We start from the raw sequence: 27,974 nt of genomic DNA on the forward strand, positions 1-27,974 counted from the left end.
ATACTGGCATATAATGACACATCCAGCATAAACCTTGTCTTCTTACACTGGCATACATTGTGGGCAAATGCATCATGAAAATGCCTTTTGGCAATGCTCCTGTGCACTTTGGGTGTTATTGCATCTGTAGGGATTTTCATGTGTTACCCGCCAACACTGACTGTTTACCTTTTTATATTGTGTTTATAGTTTACACATAAACTTTAGACATATCACAAGAAGAATAAAATATCAAATAACCAAAAATCACATGATTCTTGCCATTTTAAAACATTAAATTGTCCCTTAAAAACGTCACCTGCAACTCCTCTTCCTCCTAGCAATCCTTAACATATGTGCAATGCCCATTTTTTTGTTTTAGATCAAAGTTTGTCCTATAAAGTGCAGTAATGCCAAAATCAGTGCAATGGAATGTCTATTAAGAACTTGTTCCCACAAGGACTCACTCAACATCGTTAAGCAATATGACCCGAGCGGAGGGGACATTACCGACTCAGGTAATGCCCAGGGGACCATAATTCTGACCGGTGCACTAAAAAGCATTTTTTTCTGTCCCGAAACCTTTCGGGACAGAAAAAAAACATGCAAAAAAAGACCAAGAAAATGGCCACCGGGAAAGGGAAAACGGAGTCCTTTTTCCCTTTCCATGGCGGCCATCAGGAGTGGACGCACTGGGGAAATTCTGTTCCCAGCGCATCCCCTCCTGAAAAAAAGACTAGAAGCTAAGTGGGATTCGGAGGGGGTTAGAAGGGAGAAAAAAAAAACACACGTACCTGGGTCCCCGGCGGGGGACGATGGAAGCCTCCAGCCATGTGGAGGCTTGGAGCGGGGATGGACGAGCATACACATCCTTGGCACTTAAGGGGTTAAGTGCCAAATAATGATAAATAGGGTGAAAATTATACAGAAATGCAAAAAATGAAAAGAATCAATATACATGCAATACTTTAAATTAATTTGTGGGGTGTAATCAAGAGGTGTGTTAGCTGGTCTCCTAGTAAATGAGGCTAATCACTGGCAGTGGCGACAGCAAGAGAGGCACCTATGCACTCCCAAAGTATTAAGACTGATAAAGGGTTGGCGTGCTGTCCGCCTGTGCGGTGCCCCCAAATAATATACTTGGCTGAATTATTGTATCAATTCAATTTTGTCCAAAGCTGTTAGCAAAATGAGTTTCCTCAAATACTTTTTTTAATCAAGAAAGGCTGAACAGCCGACACGTGTTTCGACCTACACAGTCGTTTTCAAAGCACCTTCTTTAAAACGCTCACATATGTTTTGCTTGCTTTGTGAATAACAGCCTTTAGAACCCGGCGAGGGCGCAATCAGAATGAAACAACCATTCTGATTGGCCCTCGCCGAGGCATTACCCGGCTGGGAATCCCTCAGCCGGGATTCCACAGCCACTGATCCCGGCGGGGGGCGTGGCACCCAGAAGATAAAGGTAATGCAGAGGCTGCAGGAGCGAGCAAGGGTGGCCCCTTGGGCCCCATGGCCAACTGGGCCCACTCAGATGACTAAAAAGGGACACAGTGGTGAGTGTGGGAGGGCCTCCACTCGTGCAGGGGGCTGCCCAGGACTAGATAAGAGAACGGGCTAGGCAGTGAGTGTGGGTGACCCCATGTGGGGGACGGGGTCACCCTGAAGAAAAGAACAAGGGGCAGGGCCCAATCACAAGTCAACCAGAGACGGGCCCCGCCTAAAAGCAGCAGCTAGCCAGCCACCATCCAGCCTTGCCACCAGGATCAGGCCTGCACCAGCCAGCTGAGTCAGTGCCACCAGACAGACATCAAGGTACTGTAAAGGGGGACCTACTGTAGCAGTCACCCCATTGTAACAGTGTTTTATGTTGTATATATGTTGTAAGTCAATGTGTGTTTGTGTGTATATGTATATATATATATGTGTGTGTGTGTGTGTAGTTATTTAAGTACTTTTATGAAGTAATATTGGTATGTAAGGGGAGAGTAGTGTTTGGAGTGTTAGGGGGAATCGTAAGTAGGGTTAGGGAGGGGTGGGTCCATTTATAAAGACGGCCATTATTCAGAATGGGGGCTACAGGGGGAAAGGTACTCTGGCGTGAGGTAGTGGGGTGGCCTGCCTTAGCCCGCCTAGTGAGATGAGACCACCCACAGAGGACATCCTCTGGCCTAACACTCCATGTGGGTGGTACCTGAGTTAGGTATAGGGTCTGTTGCATCATGCTCATTCTAAGGTTCCCTGCGACCCCTCCAAGGAAGGGTGAGATGACGTGATAGGTCCCTATCTAGTTGGAGCTCACGCCAGGGGAATCCTAGGGAAATTAAAAGAGATAAAAGGTTTACGAGGTTTATTAAATAAAGAGTGGTCCCCGTTGGGATCCCTATAAAATTCAGTCTGGTGTCTGTGTCGGTTAGTGATCTAAGAACTCGGGTGTGGCCCATCTCCTGTTAACAGTGATTTTATTTAGCAGGTGCAGCACCCTTCCCTACCCAGTGGGCTGGGGGCGATGGTATCCATGGGAACTGTCCCGGACCTAGGCAAAGGAGGTGCACTATTCATGTTGTGCCCGTTTCACCTTCATGACTGAACTCACTGCTGCTGGTTTAGGAGTAGTGTGGGGCTGAATTTGCGATTAGCCGTTTCTCATCCCTGTACTCCTGCACAGAAGTGTTCCTTTCATCGCAGGAATGCCTCCTTGGATGGTTAGAACCCCCTCTATGGGCTTGCTTGCTCGTACGCATCCATGGGACATGCATGGCCCACCAATCACAAAAATTAACAGCCGGTACTGGTTGAACCTTTGTCCCTTTGCCTCACCCTTTTAATTAAATACACATTTCACAAACTCTACATGTTGCCTTTGATATTGGTGCCCTCCACACTGGTCATGGTCACCTACCTTGGACTAATCTTACTCCCCCCAAAGAGCTCAGTGGCATAGACTCAAGTGGAATCCCCCTCCCAGCGACCATGTATCCGCCACTAATGCATAGTCACCACATTGACTTCAATGGCATCACCCACCCTTTGCAACATTTGACTTGGCCCTCCTTGGCGAATCAACAGGTTGAAAGGTACGGCCTCTTGCCTCTCCTGCTGAGTCGGATCAGCAAAGGGCTGCGAGTAGCGCCACGGCTGCCGGTTTCTTTCATGTGTATTTTTTGGCGCTCTACAGTACCACCGACGCTGCAGCGGCGACGAAAGCGACGCAAACACGGATATCACAACAGCTGCAGAATGTGTCCGGATTGCTGCACCTGTGCATGCACCACGCAAGGCCTATAGGGTAGTGCTCTACGCGACTTTACTGCCCCCGAATGTCACTTATGGATTATTGGAATGTTCATGTTGTACCCTTGAGCATCTGCGCACATTTGAAGCAACAGGGCACTGGACCATTGCCCACTGCCGTGTACACTGGCGAGCACACAGAAACCCGGCCGCTGGCCTGCCACTCCCGCCCCTGGCACGGTGAGTGGCACGGGCGCTTCCCTTGGCCCCCTTCGGCTTCCTCGGAGCGCATCGTGTTTTCCTTTGAATTCGAAAGGCGAGCAGGTATGTGCCAGGCGCACGCCCCTGCGCCGCTTGTAACCGCAGGCCCGGGCGCTCGTGTTTCGCTGCGTTTTCCAGCAGGGCGAGAGGGAGTTCTCTGCCAGGCAGGCACAGGAGGGGGAAGTGCACGCCCCTTTTGCGCAGATATTTGGTGGCTGCTGATTTGAGGCAGCGCAGCCAATCGGCGGAGGCTGCATCCTGCTGCGCTGGGCTGTCAGACCGACGGCTCGTCGCCCAGCCGAGGACCCGGGCAGACGCCTCCTCGCTGCCGCCAGCCGCAGCATGGAGCGGCGGGCCGGAGCCGGCGACCTCGGGTGAGAGCCCGGCAAAGGGTCTGGAGCCAGAGCGGCGCTCCTGGGCACTCCTCCTGCCCCTGCGTGCTTCCCCCACTGCCTGGCACCGCGAGCGGGATTAAGACGAGGACGCGTGGCCCTTTCCAAGGCAGTCATCCAAGTACATCGGTAATTAACGTGCTAAGCCCCGAGTGCTTCTTGGATAAGGCTGAAGAAAGGCTCTCCGAGCTGGAAATCCGGCCTGAGCTCTCCCTCTCCCCACCTCTCTGCGGATCAGGGAACATATGTTGCATGCAGAGGCTGCCGTATCGCTCCACCCCCTCCAAGACATTCTCTCACTTTCCGAGATGGCCTGGCAGGATCCTTCCGCGAAAATATTCAAACGCCTGTGAAAAGAGCATGGAGCGGACTTAACCAGGATGCACGCTGAGCACCATATCATGTAGTACGCACGGCCAGTGTCGGTTATTCGGGCTCTCGTTTCAGGGTTTCTTCCCCTTGGCACCCACCTAACTGGACGCCTCAGTTGGGTGGCACTTGCCCGGTGGCCACACGTGTGGAGAAACGCAGCAGGAGAAGATGCCAGCCATCCTGGTGGCCTCCAAGATGAAATCCGGGCTACCGAAACCCGTGCACAGCGCGACGCCCATCCTGCACATCCCGGCGCGCAGCATCCCCCAGCCTTCCTACCTGAAGTTGGGGGGCAAAGTAGAGGTGGCCAAGCCCTTGCATGCCAGCCACATCCCCCTGAAGCCGGCCCACGGGCAGGAGACCGCGGGGGACGGACCCCTGGGCAGGAGGAGCAGCTCGTTTGAGAATGGATTCGACACTCAGGTGGGGGCCGTGTGCGCGTGGTGTACAGCAAGAGGTGCTGGCGATTCAGGCCATCAAATGCACAGAGCACGCTCCTTTTAGAGAGTGTGCACTCTGGCGCGTAGTGCATGCAGTGATGGCCATGTTGTACCCCATAGGCATTGCGTACATAGTATGGCGTGCCTTCATTTTACATGGATCAATGAATGGATGGACATGTGTAGCGCATCAAAGCAAACTTAATCTGAGGCTGGGGCTTTCTTGCTGTAGAGGTGGTGAGAAGAGGTGCCATTTCAGTTTTGGGGGGGGGGGGAGGATTGCCAGTTGTGCTTGAAGCCCTCTGCAGTGCCAAGCACTGTATTTAGCGATGCTACTGGACGGGATCTCAGAGGTCCCCATTGAGTTGATCTTTGAAATGAGAAAGTCTGACTGCGCCTTGTCAAGATTATAACCCATTGCCTACATAGTACACCGAAGTCTCTGCAGCAGGCACATAAGCCTACTGACCTATGGTGTCAGCCTATAGCATCCTATGCTCTGGTAAATTAAGGTTTCCAGGACCCGTGAGACTTGGTGGTTAGTGTGACCATGGTGATTGTGGGTGGTTGTCCGCCCTTCACCCGGCACAGCCTTCTCGTCAACTTTCTAGGGCAGCTGTCCCTCCACCAGGGGCATGATTGGCAGAATCCAATCTCAACAGGTGGAAGCGTACTGCGATTGTTATTTAGTGGTCGTATGTGAAAGTTGACCAGTCTATATTCATTGATTGCCATCTGCTTTGCACCTGTACATTAGGCTGGTTATCATAGAAGGGGCAGGCCTCAAACTTGGCTCTGTTCACTATCCATTGGCTATTTATAAGTTACTTTTGGCAAGTAAGAAATGGTGTGCTGTGTGCAACCATGTGGGCGACTGACTATTTATGCCTCGCTAGTAGCTTGTAACTCGACGTTTTGACCACTGGAAAATGTGTTTTTATGAAGATGCGATGTAGCCAAATGAAAAGTGGGTTTCAAATTCTGACTCGATTCAGTCTTAATTTTGGGAACCGGCCATCCTTTGCAGTCACTATTTTTTGCTTGCTATGGTTTGTTTCCCTTGTGACCTCCCCGCAGGTTCCGGCTCTTTGGGAACCAGGGGGATTGCCTGGTGCTTTTGGCCTCCTGCTCTGGGTCTTAGGATACGCTCCCCCCTCTCCTGGCCGGCAGAATGCATGATGCTGACGCAGACAATCCACCTGGCACGAGTCATGTCATTTCACAGAAGGCGACCCGGGGATGTGCCACTACTGCCACCATTATTGACCAGTCATATTGGTGCCTTTACTGACAAGCTAAGCAACAGCGGTCAGCCAATGCGGAGCAGACATGCCGCAGCTGGCACACCTGCTCGCTAAACATGTGACCACCTAGTACCCTACTGACCGAACATGTGATCACCGAAACCAGTAACAATCATACGCGACACTGACCAGAAATGTGACCACTGACACTCATATTAACCAGACATGCAATCACTCTGGCACGGCCAGTCCCCAAACATACAACCACGGTCACCCGACTCACCAGACATGTGACCTCTGACACCACTGCTCAGCATCTATGCGAACACTGACAGAAATACTGACTAGTCGTATGACTGCTGGTTTCAATATGGAGCAGACATGCAAGCGCTGACAGCAATACTGGCCTCACATGTGGCATTGATGCCTGTATTGTACAGGCATACAGCCACCAAAGGCTTAGACCTCCATCTAATCTGGTGTCTATGAACCAAAATTCATAAAAAAAAGTTTTCTGTATAGAAAATTAGGCAAAAATACAATCGACAAGATACAAGAAATGTCATCAATGCTATATCTAAAAAATACATTGTGCAAAAAACGAGTTCTAATTGTGTCTGTATTGCTTTGTTGCCCAATAGTACCTCTTACACACGAGTAACTTATCAGACTTACCCTTCAGTTTTTGTGGATTGAGCCGCCATGCAACTACTGGCAACTTTACTATCCAGACATCTGACCGCTGGCACTCGTACTAACCAGACATACAACCAGTGGCACCCCCTACTGAACCAACCTGTGTCCTGTGATAGAAACCCACATTGAGCAGATATGTGACTCCTGGTGGCACCAGTACGGGCCAGACAAACAATCATTGATACCCTTACTGACCAGACATGTGACCACTAAGACTCTTATTGAGCAGACATGCACTGAACATGCAGACAATCACTAGCACCAATATTGACCAGCCATGGTACCAATGTGACCGCTGGTAGGTATCCTTATTAACTAGACATGCAGCCTCTGCCACCAGCACTGTCCAGACATACAATCACTGGCCCTAGAACTGAGCAGACCAACCTTTGCACCACGGTTACTGTTGCCCTCTGGGATACAGAAGTATGCATTCCTAAGGCAAGCGGCACGAAAAAGGAAATGACATGATCAACACTGGCACTCTGTGTGTTAAAATAAACACATGCATGACTCACACAGCAAGTTAAACAGAGAAAGGGCAGCCAGCTTTCATGGGTATGCCTGAGCCGGCCCTAGGAACCGGCTGGCAGATGTGAAAAATCAACAGTTCAGAATCTATTGGGTGGATTTCTCAATCTGATGGGGCAGGTGAGACAGCAAAGCGCCTTCTTCTGATGGCAGGAGCTAAGCTGATGTTAAGGGATGAATTTGGAGGGATTTGAAGACTGAGCGCTTGTATAAAACGTAGTATTGTAACAGTGAAAATAGTATGACGGTTATACCATAATCAGCATCTGCCAGTGTTGTGCCCGCAAGCAGGGCACACGTGTTAAAACATCTATGTTGTGGTTTCCATGCCAGCTTAGCTAGGAATAGGACCTAGGTGCCAACATTGGTATTTTACTCGTAGTGGTGTTGGTCCGACATTTCCCCCTTTCGCTGATCCCCAGCTGTTCAAGATGGAGGTGCGGTTGCGTGCTAGTTTTGGCCCAGTGTGGACTCTTGTGACCATTATATTATTCACACTTCAGCTTGTTCAGTCAAACTATGCTTCATGCACATGTTTATGTATCCTTTTATTAAGGATAATTACATAGTATGTACCGCATCCAGGATTGGAGCAAATGGCACTTTGCAAGTTCATGAAGAAAAGCTTCTCCTTCTCCCTAGGCTCCCTATTCCCCCTCTTCCCCTGGCTTTTGCCGTCTTGGCCCTCCCAGCACTTGCCCACCCCCACCCTTAGGGATACCCCACTCCTGCACTTTTCCCTCCATCTTGCACTTACCACCTTGTCATGCACTTGCACGGTCGGATTGTCACAAGGCCAATAAAACTGTTTTGTTGTTTTTGATTCCCATACCCCCTCCCCCATCTTGTCTTGTGGCACCTGGAAACACCTGTGTATAGGCGCCATACAGATGTCCAAAAAATACATAAAGTATTGATTAGCTCCACACAACTACACCCACGTGACACATATATATGGTTGACCATTGCTTGGGTATTAAGTAACCACAGGAGACCGCAGTGTCGGATTGTTAGCGAGGAGACGAGACGTTGCTGGTTCCCCTGCTGTTTAAGATCTATCAAGCCGATCTGCCAGAGGCCCTAAGCACGGCCGCAAACTATCAGCCAAGAGTAAAGGGTACTAAAGTTACTTGTCTGTCATACGTGGACGATTTGATAATTTTTGATTATGCATTCTCTGGTATAAAAAGGTCAATGATTAGAGCTGTTTAGGTACGCTCAAAATAATGGGTTCATCATCAATGTAGAGAACACCAAGATGATGCATTATAATAACAGAAAAGTCAATACGTTTAAACTTGACATTGCTAGGAACAACATAGAATATGTGAGCAGTTATAAATATCAGGGGATCGAAATTACATTGAATGGAGACTGTGGTGAACTTATCGCTACTGAGCCTAGGAAAGATATGATACCTCCGTGATTGCCAAGTTTGCAGGAGATACTTCCCGTTTAAGTCTGGGGGGGGTACTCCTTTTGTACAAACAGTGCTTTTGTCATGTGATGTTATACAGACTGGAGGCCCTGACTATGAAAGATCTGACTTGGCTGAAGATGATCAAAGGGACATTTTGGAGGAAGATACTGGGAGTAGGGCCCTCAGTCGCAATTGAATTATTGAGACTGGAATTGGGCGACTACCTCTTCCCGCCATGGTTATAGCAAGAAGATGCCTAATGTACATAAAATCGAGAACTCTGCCAGTGTGCCCGCTGTTATAGGTATTGGGCATACCATCCAATGAAACGGATAAATACACTGAATTGGGTATGAAAACCTTTGAAGAAATTCAATGTAAGATCTATTGGCAAAATTAATATCGTGCTGCAAAAATCTTTCGTAAAAAATGTTTAGAAGACTGGGCAAATAACTATTCACATATAGCTAAGTTGAAGTGTTATAATGAAGTTGAGGGAGTTGTGCATATGTTTAAAACCCTGCAGAGCTTCCTAATGCTGTCATCCGCAAAATAATTATTGCGATTCAAGTTATTACTGCGCATAAACAGATTGCCGATATTAACTGTCACTCGTCCTGAGCTTAGCACACCGGACGAAGCAAGGTATTGTCGTATGTGTAAGCAGGCGAGCATGAGGGCAACAGTCAGACATGTGATGACCAAAAGTAAAAGGACCAATATACATGTGTACCTTCGGCCAATTCGTAAATCGTTATGATGGTATCCATGAGCCAGCCTTCTGGCGATATTGCCTAAATTCACAAAAGAGAAGTCTGCAGATTACACTTTATCGAGTACGGCAGCGGGCAGTAGATTCTTTGAAGATGACTGAGAAATAAGGCCCTATAAAGACCAATATGTTTTATACAATGTTTTTAAAATGAATATGAATGTAAAAGATGTATATGTAGAAAAAGAATTGAATATTTTTATATTTAGAAATATCTTTGCCAATTGAATTGGATGATTTCTATATGGAGCAGAAATGAGATTATGGTGGCCAGAAATGTTTTCTTGTTTTATTTTATATTTTACTAAAATTTCTGTTATCTAGTGATGTGCATTTCGTGTTTTTTGGGGATTTCATGAAATTGTGATTTAGTGTTATTGTATGACTATCTGGTTAGTGTTATTTGAATTGTGAATTTTGAAGATTTTATGTCTTTTTGTAAATCTGTGGTTTTATGATTATTACTTATTCTGTGTAAAGTTTTTTGTGAACTAATCCCATGAATAATACATAAATAAAGTTACTAATTATGGGTGCTTTTAAAGCATATTCTTACCTCAGTCGGCGACTGATTGTTTAGCGCTGGGTTTGCTGTTTTTTCACCCATACTTTCAATGTTTTGTGTTCATGATTATTATTTTGCCATTTGGGAAACCTTGGGAAGAACAAGGTTAAGAAGGGTCCTATTGATCTCTTGACAAGAAACTGAGTGTAATCTAGAAGGCTGCTTTGTGATGATTATTCTGTTCTGTTTGTTAGCTACAAAAAATTGTCTGTTCTTATGTGTACACTAAGTATAAACATCTACAGTTCGCGTAAGATCATGTTCGTGCAGGGTCTCTTGGCATGCCCCCTCGCCCCATGCATATCACAGGTGTCTTCATGGGATTCGCCTCACCCTAAAATACCTAGGTGGTGGGATAGGTTAATTTCCTTCCTAACATCCCCCCTTTTGTTACTACTACAGCAACAAACTCCCCCTTACGTATGCGTTCATTCTCCCTTCTCACTGCTGTTTCATATGGTGGACGTCCCTTTATTGGCACCCAGGCCCTACATACTGACCGCAAACTTTCTCCTGCTTGCACATATTCTTCAGGTGTGCACATCATATAAATACATCCCCATCTCCTGCTAGATCAACCCATACTTCCTCATAATTTTTAGGGTCAGGGGGCAATGATGGTGCGGTATAAGCAGTCTACTTCTGTAAAGCACTTTGGAGTAAAAGGCTGTATAAATTCAATAAAATACAAATACTTAGTCTCCATAGGGGATAGGAAGTATTCGAGGAATGGCATGGTCTGTTTGTATTTCAGTATCCTTTGTATTGCAAGGGGCTTTTGGAGCCCCAATTGAAACCATCAGTGTGCTACTAGGCACTGCTTTGGCACCACCGGAGTCCCATTTGGCAGGTGCTAAAGATGACCAAGATGGACACGATGTCGGGTACCAGAATCTTCACAATGGCTAGCCAGGATGGAGCCCAATCGAAGGCAATGTCAAGCCAATCTCCTTCTTGGATACCAGCTTCTTTTTTCATGCACACTCCCAGACTGTGTACTGCTGTTATTATGTGAGACAACGATTTATTTTCCACATCTTCTGGAGGCACGAATGTGCAACATGAATCCCAGATTTTTCAGCACACGCCTCCTTCCATTGCCAACAGCATATCGAGGATGTAGCGGTTCTGCATACTCATCAACCTTACGGAACACAGCTTGACCTTTATGATGTTGAACCCATCCCCAAGCAATGTGGCTGAGTCTTTTTATAAATAGTTTGATGCTCTCTTCTTTCTTTGCAGTTTCTCATACTGGCTCTTGCCGGGGAGGATGCGAAATTCTGGTGGCAATAGTGGGATCTGTTCTTCGAACGCTGGGGAAACTGTTTGAAACGGGGCCCAATACCTGACACAGCCACCAAAGTGTTCTTCTGGGATAACTAGCAGGGTGCCAGCGAACAATAGCCCCTCCATGATGGTGGGAGGTGCAAGTACACTTGTTGGCCACAGACTGGGTACTAGTCCATCACAGCTGCCGTGCCCCTCCCAAGGTCTAAGATCAGGAGGGCCTTGTTGCATTTCTCATTCAAACCGATATAGTTCCATCACTGTGGAAACAAAGTTCATCGGTCTCTACTCAATGCACTTTCACTGGTTTCTCTATTGCTGTAGTCCAGGTCAGTTTCGCAATGTTCTCTGTCCACATTTGTGCGCAGGTGGCACATACACAGGCCAGGATTTCCTCCTTGTATCCTTATAGTCATTCTGCCAAACAAGTAAGTGTGGTTTCTTGCCACTTGCTGTTTGTATATTTTAGTCCTTCAATGACTAGGTACAGCTGCTGCAGGCATTTAATGTTTCTCGGGTTATTGTTACATTGCAGAGGATCTGGATAGACAAAGTCTGTGTGCGCTTGGAAGGTGCCTTTTAATTCTACACAGAGCAAGATGAACCTTGCACTGTGCCTCTGTGGTACCAATACCTTGGGTGCCCCTGACGCATGTGGGATTAGTGAACACACATAGCAACTCCCATTTGCTGTTTGACATTTCCGGATGCCGTACATCCTCAATGGCATCAAGGCCAAACCCGTGATAGGCATCGTATTTCACCCTTCGTGCTTGCCATTTCCTTCTTTTATGTAATTTTAAGGATTTTCTAACAAAATTTCCATTACCAGTGTTATCATAAATGCTTACGTTATGCAAAACACTTTCTTGAAAATAAATGGAAAAGGATGTTCTAATATGCTAATTCTCTCACTAATATATGCAGGTGCACTTGTTGGTTCGTTATGGCTGTTATAATGCTGGTTACTGGTGCTATACATATTTACAGCTCTGTTGGTGGTGTTTGCAAATGTGCTTCCCACAAATGTGCTCTTCCCTCCCCCCTTTTATATGAGTTTACCATATAGAAGAAACTCCCCAGTAAATTCCTAGTGCAAACATCAACATGGCAAACAGTGCTGCACTAAAATGCAATCCACATGTATATGAATAGGAACATGCAGGGACAGTTTGATAATTAACAGTTTTCCTAGCATAAATAGATGTATTTGATGATGCTGGTTCATTGTATTCTTTCTGAAATGAAAACAAAATGCACACATAAAGGGCAGGAAAGCAGAAAGTGGATTGAAACAGCGTTTTAAGAAATGTTTTACTGAATAACTGGCTTTCGTTATTTTGTCTGAATGATATATTTGACAATATTTAGCAGTTGTTTACTTTACTATAGGAGCTGGCTGAATTGGTAACTGGAATGAAGGTGGGAGAGCAGGGCAATGGGGACACACTCATGGTGGTTGTGTGCTGTTTGGAGGTGCCCTACATATGTCCGAATGATGGTTCCTAGTGATAGCCTCGACATCCAAAGCATCAAATACAAAAGCCTCGGAAAAAAATGCATCGAGAAAATGCATTTTTGTCTTCATTTTTTTTTAATGGAGGTACCCTCAACCCCCATTTTGTTACCCCTGAAAACCCATTTTAATACAAATAAAACCTTTACCTACAAAAAAAATAATTTTTTGATGAATCTTTTTCGAGGCATTTGCATTTGATGCTTTATATTCGAGGGAATCACTGGATACCCTGACAGATGTATACAATAGCAGAGTGCCTTTACTTTACAGCAAGAAGGGTTGAGAAAATGACCCTGTATGGGCTGTGGAATCTGGGGTTGTTACACTTCTGGACAAAACTACAGACGTAGATCATTTCTCCAGGCAGGAGTGGTTGGGAGCTTGCCACTGCTGTGTGTGTGGTATCTGTTGTGTTTTCTATCGGGGCGGTGCAATTTGTTGTGATATGCTTTTAATGACGTCTGTCACGGTTGCCAGATACTCTTTAAATTCCTCACCTAGGACCGCTGCTGCCTTGTGGGAATCTGATGCTCTCCTGACAGGGGAGATGGGTGTGTTTATGCACTGACCAGTTACCACCTCATAGGGTGACAGGTGGTGGTCCGTTCTAGGATGTGTGCGCAAACTGAAAAGGCCATGGGCAAGCAATGCACCCAGTTCTTTTTCAGTGTGGTGCAGAGTTTAGATAGTTTGCTTTTGAGCAGACCGTTGATGCATTCCACAACACCGTAATCCTTGGGGTGGTATATTGAACACATCCGGTGCTTAATGCCAAGTAGTGCTGTGATCTCTTTAAAGAGTTCATTGAAAAAATGTGTGCCATTATCAGATCTTATAAAGTTTTTTTTCGGTAGAGTAACCCAAACGTCTGGAAGGACCTGCATGAAGTATTACTTAACATTTGTATACATTTGTTACATTCATACAATTTTGCATATTTTCAAGAAAGAGTTCTTTTTCACAAGCTGTAAATGGTATTTATTTCACAGAGACAAAGGCCTTCTTTCTGACTGACAGTTTCTAGAGAAACAATTAATAAACAAATTATAAACATTTGCCAAAGAAACAATTCTGCTCATCTTATTTACTTTGTCATTACTTTGACATATTTACAAGGCTTTGTTTCCACTTTTATGCACTGATGGTGCCTTTGCAATTAGCGTAAGTTTTCAATTCAGGATTCCCATTAGGTATCTACAATATAAGTAAGTTGGACAGTTTTCACCTTTATATCTTTTTCCCCAGATTTTCTAAAGAATGGCAAATGGGCCATACCTTCTCTTGTTCTCTTATTGGAACTTTCTTGGGGTTCTTATCCTGGTGACCTGTGTCATGGATACCTCCTAATTAGTTTGTTTTTTTGAAGACCTTAGTCTAATATTGCTTGAAATATTCCAAATACTCTTACCTTCATAGTATTCTTCAAGCGTTTTCACGGGACACCAGGACCACAGTGATGCGGTTACCTGTGTTCCCTGTTCTGCTTTTATTTTGAAAATGGCGCCGGCAATTGGTGCTCGACGACATCATCAATGTGATTCCATTATTGTGCACCAGGGGCCCTTTTTAAGGTCGTTTTGTTAGCAAATTTGTCGTGGCAGATACAATTATTAAAGGCAGGCAGTACAATGCCAAGATTTCCAACTTATGAGTGGTGTATGTTTCACTCATTGATACTTTTTGTATCCATCAATATTACCATTATTCCTTATCTTGAGCATTTTTTCAAAAGTTCTTTTGAAGAGCGAGTGTATTTCATTGATAACAAATACAGTTCCTGTCAGCAGGCGGTACTATAACAAGATTTTACAGTATATACTTCAAATATTGATAAATCCTAAAACCATCAGTGTTCACATTAGTCATAAGGTCTTTATCAATAACCACTGCTTGCGTCGTCATGTTGGCGACAATGTTTGCCAGTGGTCACTATTGCTGTCATTTTTCAGGTGTAACAAAGTACTACATTGTACATATTTTGTTGGGCGTATTGTTGATACATGCATTACATTGTTTGAAATTATACAAGTCACATGAGTTTCTTCCAATGTTTGCACCTGGTATTGCGTCCAAACTATTATACATTCAAAGCATATTAGTGACATACTATTGTTGCTTATTAGTAAATGGATGGCATTATAAACATCTCTTTACCTTTTTTTCGGTGTTAGTTACTATTACATTTCTTTGCTCCTATTTATGCAGATGAGGGTCCCCATTTTTCTGTCCCCTTTTTGTTGGTTAATGGGGGGATGTTGTGTTGTGTGGCAGGACGGTTGTATGCGAAGTTCATTCTTGGTTGCTGATGTGTGAGTAGGAGAGGATAACGTAATCTGCAGTTGGTAGTAGTCTGGAGGAAACCAGCAAAATGTTCATCCCTCCTGGATATAGGCGTTCCATTTTTCTATCCAGAATGTTTCTTTTTGGTCAAGCAGTTTAGTCATGTTATATCCACTGTCTCTTTCTCAATTGTCTCTAATATTTGAAATCTCATTTGTGAGTATTTGGTGTTTTGCTTCTGTGAAGTGGTGTGCTAATGGAGATTTCTGGGAAATGGGATAAGCAGAATTCTTTCTTTGGCAAATGTTTACAATTTATTTATTCATTGTTTTTCTAAAAACTGTCCGTGAAGATGGTCATTAGTACCGAAAATGCATTGGACACCCAAAAAAAGGCCGTTGTCTCTGTGAAATAAATACTCTTGATGTTTTTTATGTACACACAAATGTGTTTGTGAAAAATAACTTTCTTGAAAATAGGAAAATATGCAAAATTGTATCAATGTAACAAATGTATACAACTTTTAAGTGATACTTCAAGTAGGTCCTTAAAGTCATTTGGGTTACTCTACCCAATCAAAACTTTCCATAATTGCTTTCTACTCCGCTGTTTAAGTGGAGTTTTTCTGGCAAAAGGACCGAATAATTTACAAAGAAAGAATTTACACAGAAATAGATAGCAAAAGTATAGCGGTGTCCACTCAAACTCTGATGAAACCCATCATCGGATCCTAACACATCACATACACCCCATCGGGGGAAAACTTCATGGACAAGGAATTTGGCAGCACATTTGGGATCTGGGTATGCACAAGAGCCTGACTCGACCCACTGTGAAAATGGGCAAACTACAATTATCAAGTACAGTGACCCATTGCATCTTTCTCCCATGTCAGCATACTCTGTGTAGCTTAAGGAACTGCCCAGTAGGGTGAGGCAAAGTGCCTCGTAAGATCCGGAGCATCATGCCTGTGCTGAAACTTTGATATGTGGTTCAATGTATGATCATGTTTGTGAGATGCTCCTGAAGATTAGGGAGAAACCAATCCTCCTGTATGTCTGCTGTGATGTGTTGTTTCGAGCTGTGGGTGGGATGATGAAGTTGGTTAAAAGCTATTGCTAGAAACTTATATGGCATTACTGCTTTACCAGAACATTCCTGGCACCATAACAGATCTGTCGGGGATTGTTTGCATCCTCTTTTGGACCATATTTTCTTTTCCTCACTTTGCGCCTTGCCATGCAGTTCGACGAGTTGTGCGACAGGCAATGCTGTATACAGGATGTCTTGATGACTGTGTGTTGGTGTCGTCAGGACATACTCGGAAATTACTGCGACAGGAAGATATGCTGCCATTTGGGCCACAGGGCCCGCCACAGAGTTTCCCAATTAGATTTTGTCTGTGTTATTGGTGTGGGCGGCGCATTAGATGACGGCCACCATAGAGGGTTGTGATAATGCTGAAATCCATGTATCTAGCATTGCTGCATGTGGTACTGGGTGTAGAGGAGGTCCCAAATAAAGCCTGCACTCAAAACGCCCATTTTGAAGTCCCAGGAATGTTCACACCGAAATATGTGACATATGATGAGCAAATAAATCAGCAGAGAGCCGCAGTGGGGCTCTGTTCAGTACCCATCACAACAGCAGCACCCTTTTGAAGTACCAATATCAAGAAAACCATGGACAGTAAGGTATCCATTAAGAAAACCCTATCAACAAATGAAACTAAATGAAGATCGTCGAAGTACAGTCCCTGAAGAAACCAAAAAGGTCTTAATTGAAGACGAATGGTGACGTCACGAGAACCCAGACTGACTCACATATAGAAGTAATGACGACCAGAGAATGACGCAAAGAGACGAAACGCCATGAACAATGATATCGTGAACCTAAGTGAAAGGGCGATGTCAAATGTGAGAAGCTTAAGCTGTAAGCATGGCAAAGATATTTGGCCAGTTTACACCTGTACATATGCTTGGAACCGCAAGAAAGCTAAGAAAACCGGGCGGCTTGCTATGCTTAGTAGGAAGTGCGGCAAGCACCACTATACATAATGTACCTCAAAGAAGCACGTTATATAAATGTATTTCCACTTTGAACAAGAAGCAGAATAAATCCAAGGGTTACTAGAGGCCACACGAGAAAAAGCTTCATATTTAACAAAATCGAGAAGAGACGGCTGAAACGAAACTCAGCAGAGGCAACTCGTGCCAGGAAAGCCAAGGTCGTATCAATAGAAGAGACGAACAGTAGATACATTTAATTGAAACTAAGAACAGAATATCCTGCCTCTGAAAGGTCGAGATAAGAAGACAAAGGCAGATGGTGGGTGAAATGAGAATCAAATACATGAATTGATGGAAAAGAGGCTAATTCATGTTGTCCAAATCACGTGAGCAGCCGAACAAGAGGCAGCGAGGGCTCACACCTACGCATGGCACCAGGCCAGCCGAAGATATCAGAACTTTTCCAGACAGAAGATGCCGTCTTGAGGACAACCACAGTGAAATAATTGACACATGGATACTAAAGTGATGATTGATTGTAACAATAATTGGAGGAAGGCTGGGTAACTAAGGGGCACCCCGCACCAGGCCGACCATTCTGCGTGCTGATAAGCAAAGTGGAAAAGTATGCATGGGGTTGGTACCAACCCAATCACAATGGACCAAATAATCTAGGGTCCTATAGTTAGTAGAACCAATAGGACGTTGTACTTTTAGTGACATCTGTAGTAGCTATTTTTGAAGGAAGGGCTTAGATGCCCACCTGACAGTGTTTACCCAATCCCCTCACTCCATTACCATATACAGATATAGGGCCTCATCACGAGTCTGGCGGTAACACTTAAATGTGGCGGTAGTGCTAGTACCACCACATTTAAGGGTCCGCCAGACCATGGGGGGAAATCCGCAGCCAATTTGCCGATTTTCGGTGCGATTACCGCCGGAGGGAAATGAAGAATTCCCGAATGGGCCCAATGAGGAATGGGCGCTAACCGTTCCGCCAAACCCGTGATCTGGTGCTAATAGTGCCGGGGGGGGTTTGGCGGTAGGGCTAATAGCGCCGGCGTTACCGCCTAACTCGTGATGAGGCCCATAGTACCTATATTAAAGTTACCTTTCCCGAACCAATAGAATTGCATGACAACTTTTGAGTGTTACACGTCAATGATGACAAGTTTTCAGTATAAATGCCATGATTTTTGTGAAGATGGTTGGAGTTGAAGCGAGAAGGAAGATCGTGCCATTGCTGATATTCATAACTCCCCGTTTTTTGTACTTGTCATTAAACGGGTTCCCTTTGCCAAACCGTTGAGTTGTCCTTATTGTTTGGTGTTGAAGTATATATCTCACGGGTGCTGCTATCTTGTCTTAAAGTGCTTCTGAACAAACCCCGACTCTACGGGCCAGTTGGGGGTCTCGGGGCACACTGAAAATTGTCTGCTGTCCGGTAACCCCTCCTCTTTCATCTTGACAATCCAGCACTGTTGTTGTGATGTATACTGAGTCTGAATAGATGGTCAAGTGGCAACCTGGTGATGCATGTAGCGCTTCGATGAGTGCCACAAGCTCTGCTGCTTTGGCCGAGTAATGCGTGGGTAGTCTTCATCACTAGTGTTTCATATTCACCTCCTTCGAGGTGCATTACTTCCGCACATGTATGTCTCTGTCCCGTCTCTTGATCGATTGTCGCTGACCCGTCAACAAAGAGCTCCTCCCCTTCCTCCAATGGGATGTCCTTTGCTTTAGGAATGTCACACTCCTCCCCTTCATATGTGGCACAGCCATGTATTTCCACATTTTCGTCTGTACATACTTCTTTCAGAAAAGTGGCATGGTATACTGTCTTGCATCGCCGATTATAAATGTTTGGGATTGAGTGGATAATCTTGTATGCCAATGATCTCTGTGTTGTCAGGGTAGATTTCGCCCTTCCTAAAATAGCGAATAGTGAATGTTCCACGTACAAAGTTACTGAGCATCCCATTACAATTGTGGAACTTTTTTCCATTACAAAGGGCGCCGCAACAGGTGCTTTTTTTTCGCACACGAGTTGCCTTTGCATCACTGAGTCTAGCGTACCACTGTAATAGGCCAATGGCTTGTGACCCATGGTACTTTTCTGGGTCAGTACGGCGGTCATCAGTTTGCCTTTTGAATGTGAGAATATGTAAAAATCTTGGTTGTAGTCTGGGGTGGCGAGAACTGGGCTTGTAGTTCCTTTACGATTTCTTGTGCTGCTTCGTGGAGAGTGTAAAACTCCTCCACTCCCTACTAATACTACTGCTCTCATGCTGCTGCATCACCTCCCTCGCCTTCTTGTTCTTAATCTAATGGCCTGCCCCTGAGGGGGCCATTTATGCCTTACAGCCACCCTCAGGTGTAGGTCATTAATCCCAATGGGCTGCACTCTGCAACCCTGTGCCTCTGCAGCCCTTTTCTTTGTCCCAGTACTCTGGGAATTCTGGAACTTGACTCCCTATCACAAAGGTTAGTTCTTTTATTGAGATCTTGCCCACCAAGTTCCCTTTTCTCCTCAAGCATATTCCTAAAAGGAGTGTCAGAAGGATAGAAGGGTATACTTTATTTTACAGAGACTTGAGTTTTGTACAGTTTCAGAATGGTAATTTTAAAAGACCTCTCTGTAAGCTTTTTCCTGAGACTCATAGGATTTCCTATTTCTGGGAGTGTTACAATTTTGGTAAGAGCCTTTCTTGCCCTTAATACATGAGCTGTTACAATTGTCTTCACTCATATTGTTGTCATTAACTTTTGGGAATACCTGGTCTCTTTTGCAATATGCCATTACATATACTGGCATTAATGATACCCCTTTCCTGGAGGTAGACAAATACTGTGTCTCAACCCATGAAGTCCTCCTGTTTCCCTGGGACCCTTCTCCGCCCATGTGATCCTCCCAGCTAACCTCGCCCCACGGTCAGGACCAGGAAGCGTCTGCCTTTCCCTGGCCACCTGAGAGGAGGCTTTAGTTAAGGTTTTCGTGAGGACTCCATAGGATTCATTACAATACCCCTGCAGCCCCTATGGCTGCACAGAGGTGTGCCGACCTCACCCCTTTGGGTGGGGGAGATCACATACTGTCACATAGAAACACGGTAGCCTGGCCATAACAATACAGCCTTTTGCAGTATCACACCCAGGGACTACAGTGCGCAGAATGCGCCACAAGAAAGTGATCCAGGCCATGGACTGGAATAAAGAAATAAGCAGTCAGGAATTTGCTGACCATGCAATTTACTGCCCATACCACAGAAGGTGCTAAACCCAGCCCTTGTCATTCCCCGGCCCCATCACTATGTACTCGCCCATTTCCGGTTCATCCCTGTGACATACAGGTTCACGTTCAAAGGGGTGTTCTGTTTTCCTTCAGGTATCGTATTTGATCAAGCATTACCTGAAGCCAAACGAAAAGAAGCCGCATTCCTTTTCATTGAAGGCAATCCCATATAGGCAGATAGTGTTGCTTGCATTGGAAGTTCCTTGTGGGAATGAGAGCCCTTGTCCCCTAGAGAAGAGTCACTCTTAGTGAGGTCCCACTTGCCCAGACCCTCAAGAGAGGGTTTTGCTGAGCAGGCTCACATCCCTAGCCTCAAAGGGGGTGGATCCTCCTGGGGGAAAAGGGGCGAATTCTCTCGATTCGGCACAAATAGGAGAGTCTTTTGGTTAATATAAGAGGAGGATACAGTAGAGTAGATTGGTGTATCAGCAGGGTGTTCTTGGATTTGGAGATGATCGATCATGAGTCGAGGATGGCTCGCTTTCCATACTATAAGAGGAGGATACAGTGGAGTAGATTGGTGTATCAGCAGGGTGTTCTTGGATTTGGAGAGGATCATGAGTCGAGGATGGCTTGCTTTCCATACTATAAGAGAAGGATACAGTGGAGTAGATTGGTGTATCAGCAGGGTGTTCTTGGATTTGGAGATGATCGATCATGAGTCGAGGATGGCTCGCTTTCTATACTATAAGAGGAGGATACAGTGGAGTAGATTGGTGTATCAGCAGGGTGTTCTTGGATTTGGAGATGATCGATCATGAGTCGAGGATGGCTCGCTTTCCATACTATAAGAGGAGGATACAGTGGAGTAGATTGGTGTATCAGCAGGGTGTTCTTGGATTTGGAGAGGATCATGAGTCGAGGATGGCTTGCTTTCCATACTATAAGAGAAGGATACAGTGGAGTAGATTGGTGTATCAGCAGGGTGTTCTTGGATTTGGAGATGATCGATCATGAGTCGAGGATGGCTCGCTTTCGAAGTTGCTGCTGGAGATGATTGACTCAGGTGAGTGAACGGGTATGATCAGTTCGGAAGCTGGAGGTGCATTGACTGTCCTGGAAGATTAGCTCTGTTCTGGCGCAGTGTTCTGTAACATGCACCCATCTTTCTATAAAATATTAATTTGCATTTCATAAGAGTTGCTGAATCGCAGGAAAAAAGACAAAAAGAATATTTTATTTGGTTAGCAACATAAATATATTTACTGTGGTGTTCTCTGTGCCAGAAGGAGATTATTAGAAAACATTGTTATATGTGTGTTTCTACAGCGAGATATGAATATGCACCCGGATGATAAGAATGCATAAACTATGCTTCCTTGTGCTTCGCTGTGATCGCTTCTGAAAGGTTGTCATAGGCTCAGAGATAGGAAATGCTCTGCCTGTGCAGATTAATCAGCATGAGGAATACTCCTATTGAAAGCCGTGATGCTGCTCCACAGTATGGAGATAAGTCTCTTGGGCAGTCAGTCTCCATGGATTTGCTGGAGTCTCCCTTATTGTTGGGCAATCCCTCGTATATGGTTATTGATGCCAAATATTCCTGAAATGTGTGTAAACCGCTCCATAATCTAACTAGAATAGATACATACGATAAAATCTATGGAACATGATTTTTTTCTATTTTGTGTTTAATGCGTACTGCGTGAATCACGTTTTTGCAGTAGTTCAAAATTAATTTATCAGTGTCTTTGTTGCATGCGCAAATTCAGAGCACCAATATGTATTTGTTTTTAAAAATGCATCCCAGTTCCAAAATCATGTATTGTTTATTAAGTCTACACTCCATGCCTCTCTGAGCATGTGTAGGTTCTGGATAGACATGGAAGAAAGACTTTTAGTGTAAGCATGGAGGTGCGGCAGAGGTGAAAGGTGTGATGTCGGTGCATGGTTGCCCTCAACTCTGATACCATCTCTGGTTCAAACAGTTGCAATATTAGTGCTGGACACTGGCGCGTCCTCCAGGCAGAATGCCACACATCACACGAAAACCCCCAAATAAAGACATCCATTTTCATGCCAGCATCTTTGACCCATGGGCCATCACCTGCTCCCCTTCATGGTTAATCCTCGACCGAGCAGTGAAAAGAAGAGGGCAAGGAATGGAGTGAGGGCCGAGTGGTTCCACTTGATAGGGGCAGGCGTGTGTTTGTCTACTTGTCATGGACAGTGGTAACTGGTTGCTTTGTTCCATGTTATACTCAATGGTGTTTGCTGTTATCAAATTTAACAGTGTGGCTTATTTACCCAGCTACTAATAAAAGGGCTAATTTCTAATCTTGCCCCCATTTTTATATCTCTGTCCGAGTCGTGTGTTATTGTAAAACATGAATGTATTTGTGGGGCTTTATTTTGGTGTGTGTCAGTGTGTGGCGCTATCCTGTTCTATAAACATAAAATGGGCACAGGAAAAACACCCGAGCCCAGCATGTTCAGATTCCTGGTATGGCACACTGATGAAGCAGGGTAGTGACATCATGCTCTGAAGAATGTAATAGATGTAAAGTGGCCCCACCCAACAACATTGTATTAGTGTTACTCACCACTCCGAATAGGTCGAAGATGCAGAGAACACGACCTTGGAGGTGTTGGTAGTATAGAATTCCGAATTCAGCCTTCCATCCCAGCTCCCCTGAGTACAAGACTCAGGCTTCCTCAAAGAGGGGCTCTTTTCCACAATGTACCTCTCTGCTGTTTTAGTTAGAACAGACAGAGGTGTCAATTGAGTAAAAGAGCGGGGAGAACACACACCGCCAATACCAATGCTGCAAAAGAATACCAAGATATTAGACAGTGTTGATGTTAAACAAGTGATTAGAACAGTTTAAATGATTGGACAACTACCTATATGGATATTGGAGTGGAGTTGCGTTTCCCCCGGGATAATCTACAAAGAATAACACGAATGAGTGGAATAAATCTAAATCAGTATCGGTTCCCACTTTAGCTATAGAATTGATAACAACTGACCTGAGTAAAGATAAATGAAGTAAGAGGAGTCCAGGATTGTAAGAGGAGTCCAGGATTCTGAAGACAACGACAGGAGAAAATAACAAACAGGGAAGTTAGTATAGGTAAGTAACCCCGAACGGCACGAGGGACGCACTAGGGTCGGGTTGGTGCAGTTCAGGAAAGCGTTCATATGCACTGAAAAGCAATCTCACAGGAAAGTCACTCAATGTCCCAGAATCCAACAGAAGACAATGTCCATGGAAGACAATAGATATGTACCTGAGTACACGGGTATAGTTGAGTAGTTGTTGAGATGATCTGAATGTAGACAGCAAAATTGGTGTGCAGAGCGGCAACCAGGGAAGAACCGCAAGACACAGATGAGTAGCGTTCCGAGTCTAATAACCAGACGATCACAACAAGAACAAGGGAGAAAACGAAGCAATCCAAATTTCAGGCAAAAGGTCAAAACCAGGAGTTCAGATAAGGATTCGTGTAGGGAGACACGAAGAGGAAATGGATGAAACCGCGTGTAGCTGGTAACGCTAATTAGCAGCAACGAGCCCCTTGGAAGACGGTGGTTTTATAGTCGTAAGAGGGGCGTGGCTTGCTGTACGTCTTCCACGTACAAGGCGTGTGAGGTGACCTGGAGTGCGTCGACGTTTGTACAGACGCCATGGTAGCTTGTATCTGGACCATAGAGGAGCCTGTAAAGAAGTTGTATTCTGCAAGGATGCCGGCGGGGAAGTCTGAAGTGTAACAATTAGGGGTCTGGAAGTACACCCAGAGGAGGCCAGCCCTTTATAAGGGAAAACACATTAACGTTGTTAAAACAATGATGCTTGAAATCATGGTAATTGTTGGTGTGCACAGTTACATTATACGCTCATTTGCATCACTTACACATTAATACATTGAAACGCTTGCATAATGGATTTAGTATGGTCATGGCTGAGCCTAACTGTAGTCTCACATAACATTGACTGAGCTCCTGAGAGGAGGATTATCATTAACGTTATAAGAGCTCTCTAAAATGGGTTCACGTGTGAATCTGACGGCCACGTTACACTCTTTAGCGGGCACTTATTATAGCGCCCACACAATGCCAACACAGCAATTGTACAGCAAGAGCATGTGTAGAGGCACTCAATTGGCAGCACAGGGGCAGTGCTTCAGCAAGGCACCACTTTTTAATTGGGCATGAGGGGAGGTGGGTGGCACTTGAAAACAAAACACAATGTCTAGTCAGGTGTACCTGTGTGGCCCTCGGTAAGCAGAGCCAGAAATAAACACCACTTCTAGTCCGCATTCAGGAAGCGATGCTGGTGATTGCCTGGAAAAGAAATGCAACTTCCAGTAAGTAGCATGTGTTTGGCCCTCCAAAATGATCAGGATCTGACCGTCAAGAGCGCCGAGGTATATGCACTAGACTCCCGCCCTGGGTGAATCGGAGACCCCTCAGGGCCAATGTGGTCTGAGTCTGCTGAGACCCACATTGCAAAGTGGCAAGGCGACAGTACATCGGGGGATGCTCTGTGGGGGGGTGCAAATCCTACCCTATAGTAGCATAGCACTCTCTCTCCTCTGACTCTGCAGCACAGGGGGCTTACAGACCATTTACGTCTGTTCAGTCATCGATCCATGGTCAACAGATGCCAAACTTGCCAGGTGCTGTACCGGGTAAACCCAAGCTCTCCTCGCTTTTGAAAGGCATCTCGGCTTGCAGTAATCCGTACAATGAGCACTCCAGATAAGACTTTGATGTGGGAGTATTTTAATCCCCATGTTTTAAAGTTGGGAGTAAAACAACTATTTTAAGGAGTACAAAGGTAATTCTCATTCCCAATGGAGGTATTTTCTAGGTGAGTAAAGTTATATAAACATACATGTTAACTCTAAAACAGATAATTTGTACCTAGTAATTATGCAAATGTAGGAACAAAATGAATACATAATTCCTCTTGAGATCAGGCAGCAATTATGTCAGAGGTCCTTCCTGAAGAGCTGCTATGCTGGTACTCCTAAACAAACCTATACATGGAGCTGTGTGGAAGCCTGGGGTTGGCTCTTTTCAAGCCATCTTTTACAAACAAAGATGGCTTGCATAGTACACTAACCATAGTAAGGTACGCACTTAAATATATAAATGCTTCCATTTATATATATATGTGTGTGTGCATACCTTACGGTTTGTGTACTTGTTTAGGCCACGCCCATCCCACAGGCCACGGAAGACTTCAGTGGCATGTTGAGGATATAAGTTTGTAGTTTGCTGATATGCAGGATCTTAAAGTTGACTTGGGAGGGCCTTTTAAGACCAGCGCAGAGCAGGCGAATAAGAGCAATGAGCTCCCTGAGCTTGTTTCCCAGGGTTGCTTGTTGAACAGTGCTCTGCAGACATTGCAAATGGCATATAAGAAAAGACGCAGGCCTGGATTTTGACTATTCACATAGTCGGTCCTACAAAGGACCAGTATCACAATGGCCGACGTCCTTGTTCCTGCTCCAAAAGCGGAAGGATCACTTCTATGCGCCGCAGGTGGCAACCCCCATGACTAAACGACCACAGTAGCATGGGGATCCAAGATGGATTCCTCTCCAATATGGCTGCCAGGTTTCTCGCCTGTTTGACCGGAAGGTGACCAGAAAGACTCATGCCAAGTGTGACTCATAACAAGTGTTCGGATGAGAGCTCATCACTCGGACCTCTGACTTGTTTGGACTAACTTTTAAGAGATAAGAGCTCATCCAGGAGCATCCGGGCCATATGGGTATAATGTGGCTCAACCTGTAAAAATAATCAATTACCTGTTTTGCACAGAACCCTGCATAAGTGGCAATGCAGGTGTGAAAACAGGCCAGGGATTGAGCCTCTTCTGTGCCTTTTCCATTTCTTGGCGCTTTGGAGGGCAGCTTATGATGTTCAGCTGGTGGTATTAAGAAGCTATGCACACTGACGCCTGTGCCCACTTAACATTTATTTAAAAGTGGCTGCACTGGTAAAAGCTTATTTTTAGCAGAGCCTGTTTTTTTCAGTGTTACTTGGGTTTATGGGTTGCCAGCTCCTCTGTCACTGGACTTGACCCTTCGCAGAGCTCTGTAGCGGGAAACTGCTTTTCTATTCACAAAAAACTGGAACGCGGTCAAACATTTGTCATTTACGAGCCTCTATTTTTATCCAGAAACCTCATTCCTCATAAACCAGCCTATCTGGGCAAACATTGTAGGGCCTTGTGCCCTTTTTTTTATTTTTTATTCTACACGTGAAAAGTAGAACCAGTCCAAAATCTTCAAAGCTGGAGAAATGCGTGCCAGGGAATCACGGTGTGTGTGTAACCGGTTCATTGGTTTCAAACAACTGGAGGACAGGCGTTGCTGCGGCCTTTCGCTAATCCCTCATGAAATGTGCAACACTTGTCTCACAGGTGTGGGACGCCACGTGCATCGGTGCTGAATGGGCCCGCTTTGTGCTTGCAGTGATCTGTAGCTGCCCGTGTAAGGCCGCGCGACGGGTCTCACACGTATGTAAGCTGCTCGTTTCCGGAGTGTGTTTTAGTGTCAGCAGGTGGCTCATACTTACGCCTGCAGGTTTGGCAGCACTACTTAGTATTCAACCGGTGCGTTTAGAACTAGCTGGGCCCGCAAGCAGCAACTTCCTGCTGAAAGGCTAGAGTTTCATCAGTGATGACATTTACAAGAACTGGTGAATGGGGAGGTCGCCAACAGCAGAATTGGACTGCAGCCCAGTGTGATGCAATAACGACTGCCCTACAGGAGTACAGGGATAAGTAGTGGCTAAACCTCCTGCTCAGCCCTACCCTACTTCTAAACCAGCATCAATCTCGATTATAAAGGTGAATAGGCACAGGCCGACTGGTACCTCTTTCGCCGCTTTTGGTAACGTGGGAACGTGGGCACGCTATACCTCTGGAAGGGTGCTAGCTGGCAGTGAAGCAACATGAACAAATAGTATTGATGTGCCAAAATAAAATAATGTCCTGCCAAGGTGCTATATAAAATAGTCTCTTTAATTAAACTAATAAAAATGCATACAACTAATCAAAGCAATTCTGTCCGACGCCTCAGAGGAAGCATAGAGAAAGCCGTCTTTAAACTAAAGGGGCACTCTGGGTTTGTAGATGGGGGTGATCAGGCAAATATTTCATTAGAAAAATGTCAGGTATTGAATGTCTTTTAAAAGGTAGGGAAGGAGGCTTAAAAGTCAATGGGGCCCAATAAGGCAGACCAGGGTGGTGCAGGACCTCTTAAAATACTTGTGGTTCTTGTCATTAGGCCTCAACAACAGTGATCCAGGCTTTTCAGCTTTAAACCGGGAGTCGGGGCGCTGGAATAATCAGTGGCATCGTATACGTAGGCACCGAGAATTGCCTTTGGTGGGGATCACGCTTGACTGCCTCAACAGAGTGTCACCACAGGGGCAATTGTTTGGACGTCAAGAAAAACCAGCAACCAGGCAGGCAGTGTGGAGATGGTTAAGCTAGAAGACTTTGCGAGTCTCCGATGCCGAGATGATGGAGCATTGACGTTGAGTGAAACCTGGGGATCCGGAGGCGGTCGAGCTTTGTAGCCTGAGATGACTCTGGTGATTTCCTTGCAGTATCTTGGATGATGTCCAAGGTGTCCAAACCAACGGTGAGGCTGTTTGGAGATGCAGGGAGTGTGAGGGGTTGCCTCCTTGGTTCTATGGTGGCTGGGATGCCCA

The 27,974-nt window shown here is 45.3% G+C and overlaps 1 protein-coding gene across 7 annotated transcripts in view; it reads left to right on the plus strand.

The window, feature by feature from the left end:
• Positions 1-3,643: 3,643 nt before the first annotated feature.
• NAV2 (neuron navigator 2) overlaps positions 3,644-27,974 on the plus strand; it is a 972,027-nt gene continuing 947,696 nt past the window's right edge. For 4 of the 7 annotated variants that reach the window (XM_069623468.1, XM_069623470.1, XM_069623474.1 and 1 more), the window contains exon 1: positions 3,645-4,661. In XM_069623468.1, coding sequence (XP_069479569.1) covers positions 4,407-4,661 — 255 coding nt within the window. In that variant the 5' untranslated portion in view covers positions 3,645-4,406. Of the gene's footprint in view, positions 4,662-27,974 lie in introns of all 7 variants that reach the window. The other 3 variants (XM_069623466.1, XM_069623467.1, XM_069623469.1) reach the window with 1 other exon arrangement.

This window comes from Ambystoma mexicanum, chromosome 11, assembly GCF_040938575.1.
Source record: "Ambystoma mexicanum isolate Mex_15411 chromosome 11, UKY_AmexF1_1, whole genome shotgun sequence".
Lineage (NCBI taxonomy): Eukaryota > Metazoa > Chordata > Amphibia > Caudata > Ambystomatidae > Ambystoma > Ambystoma mexicanum.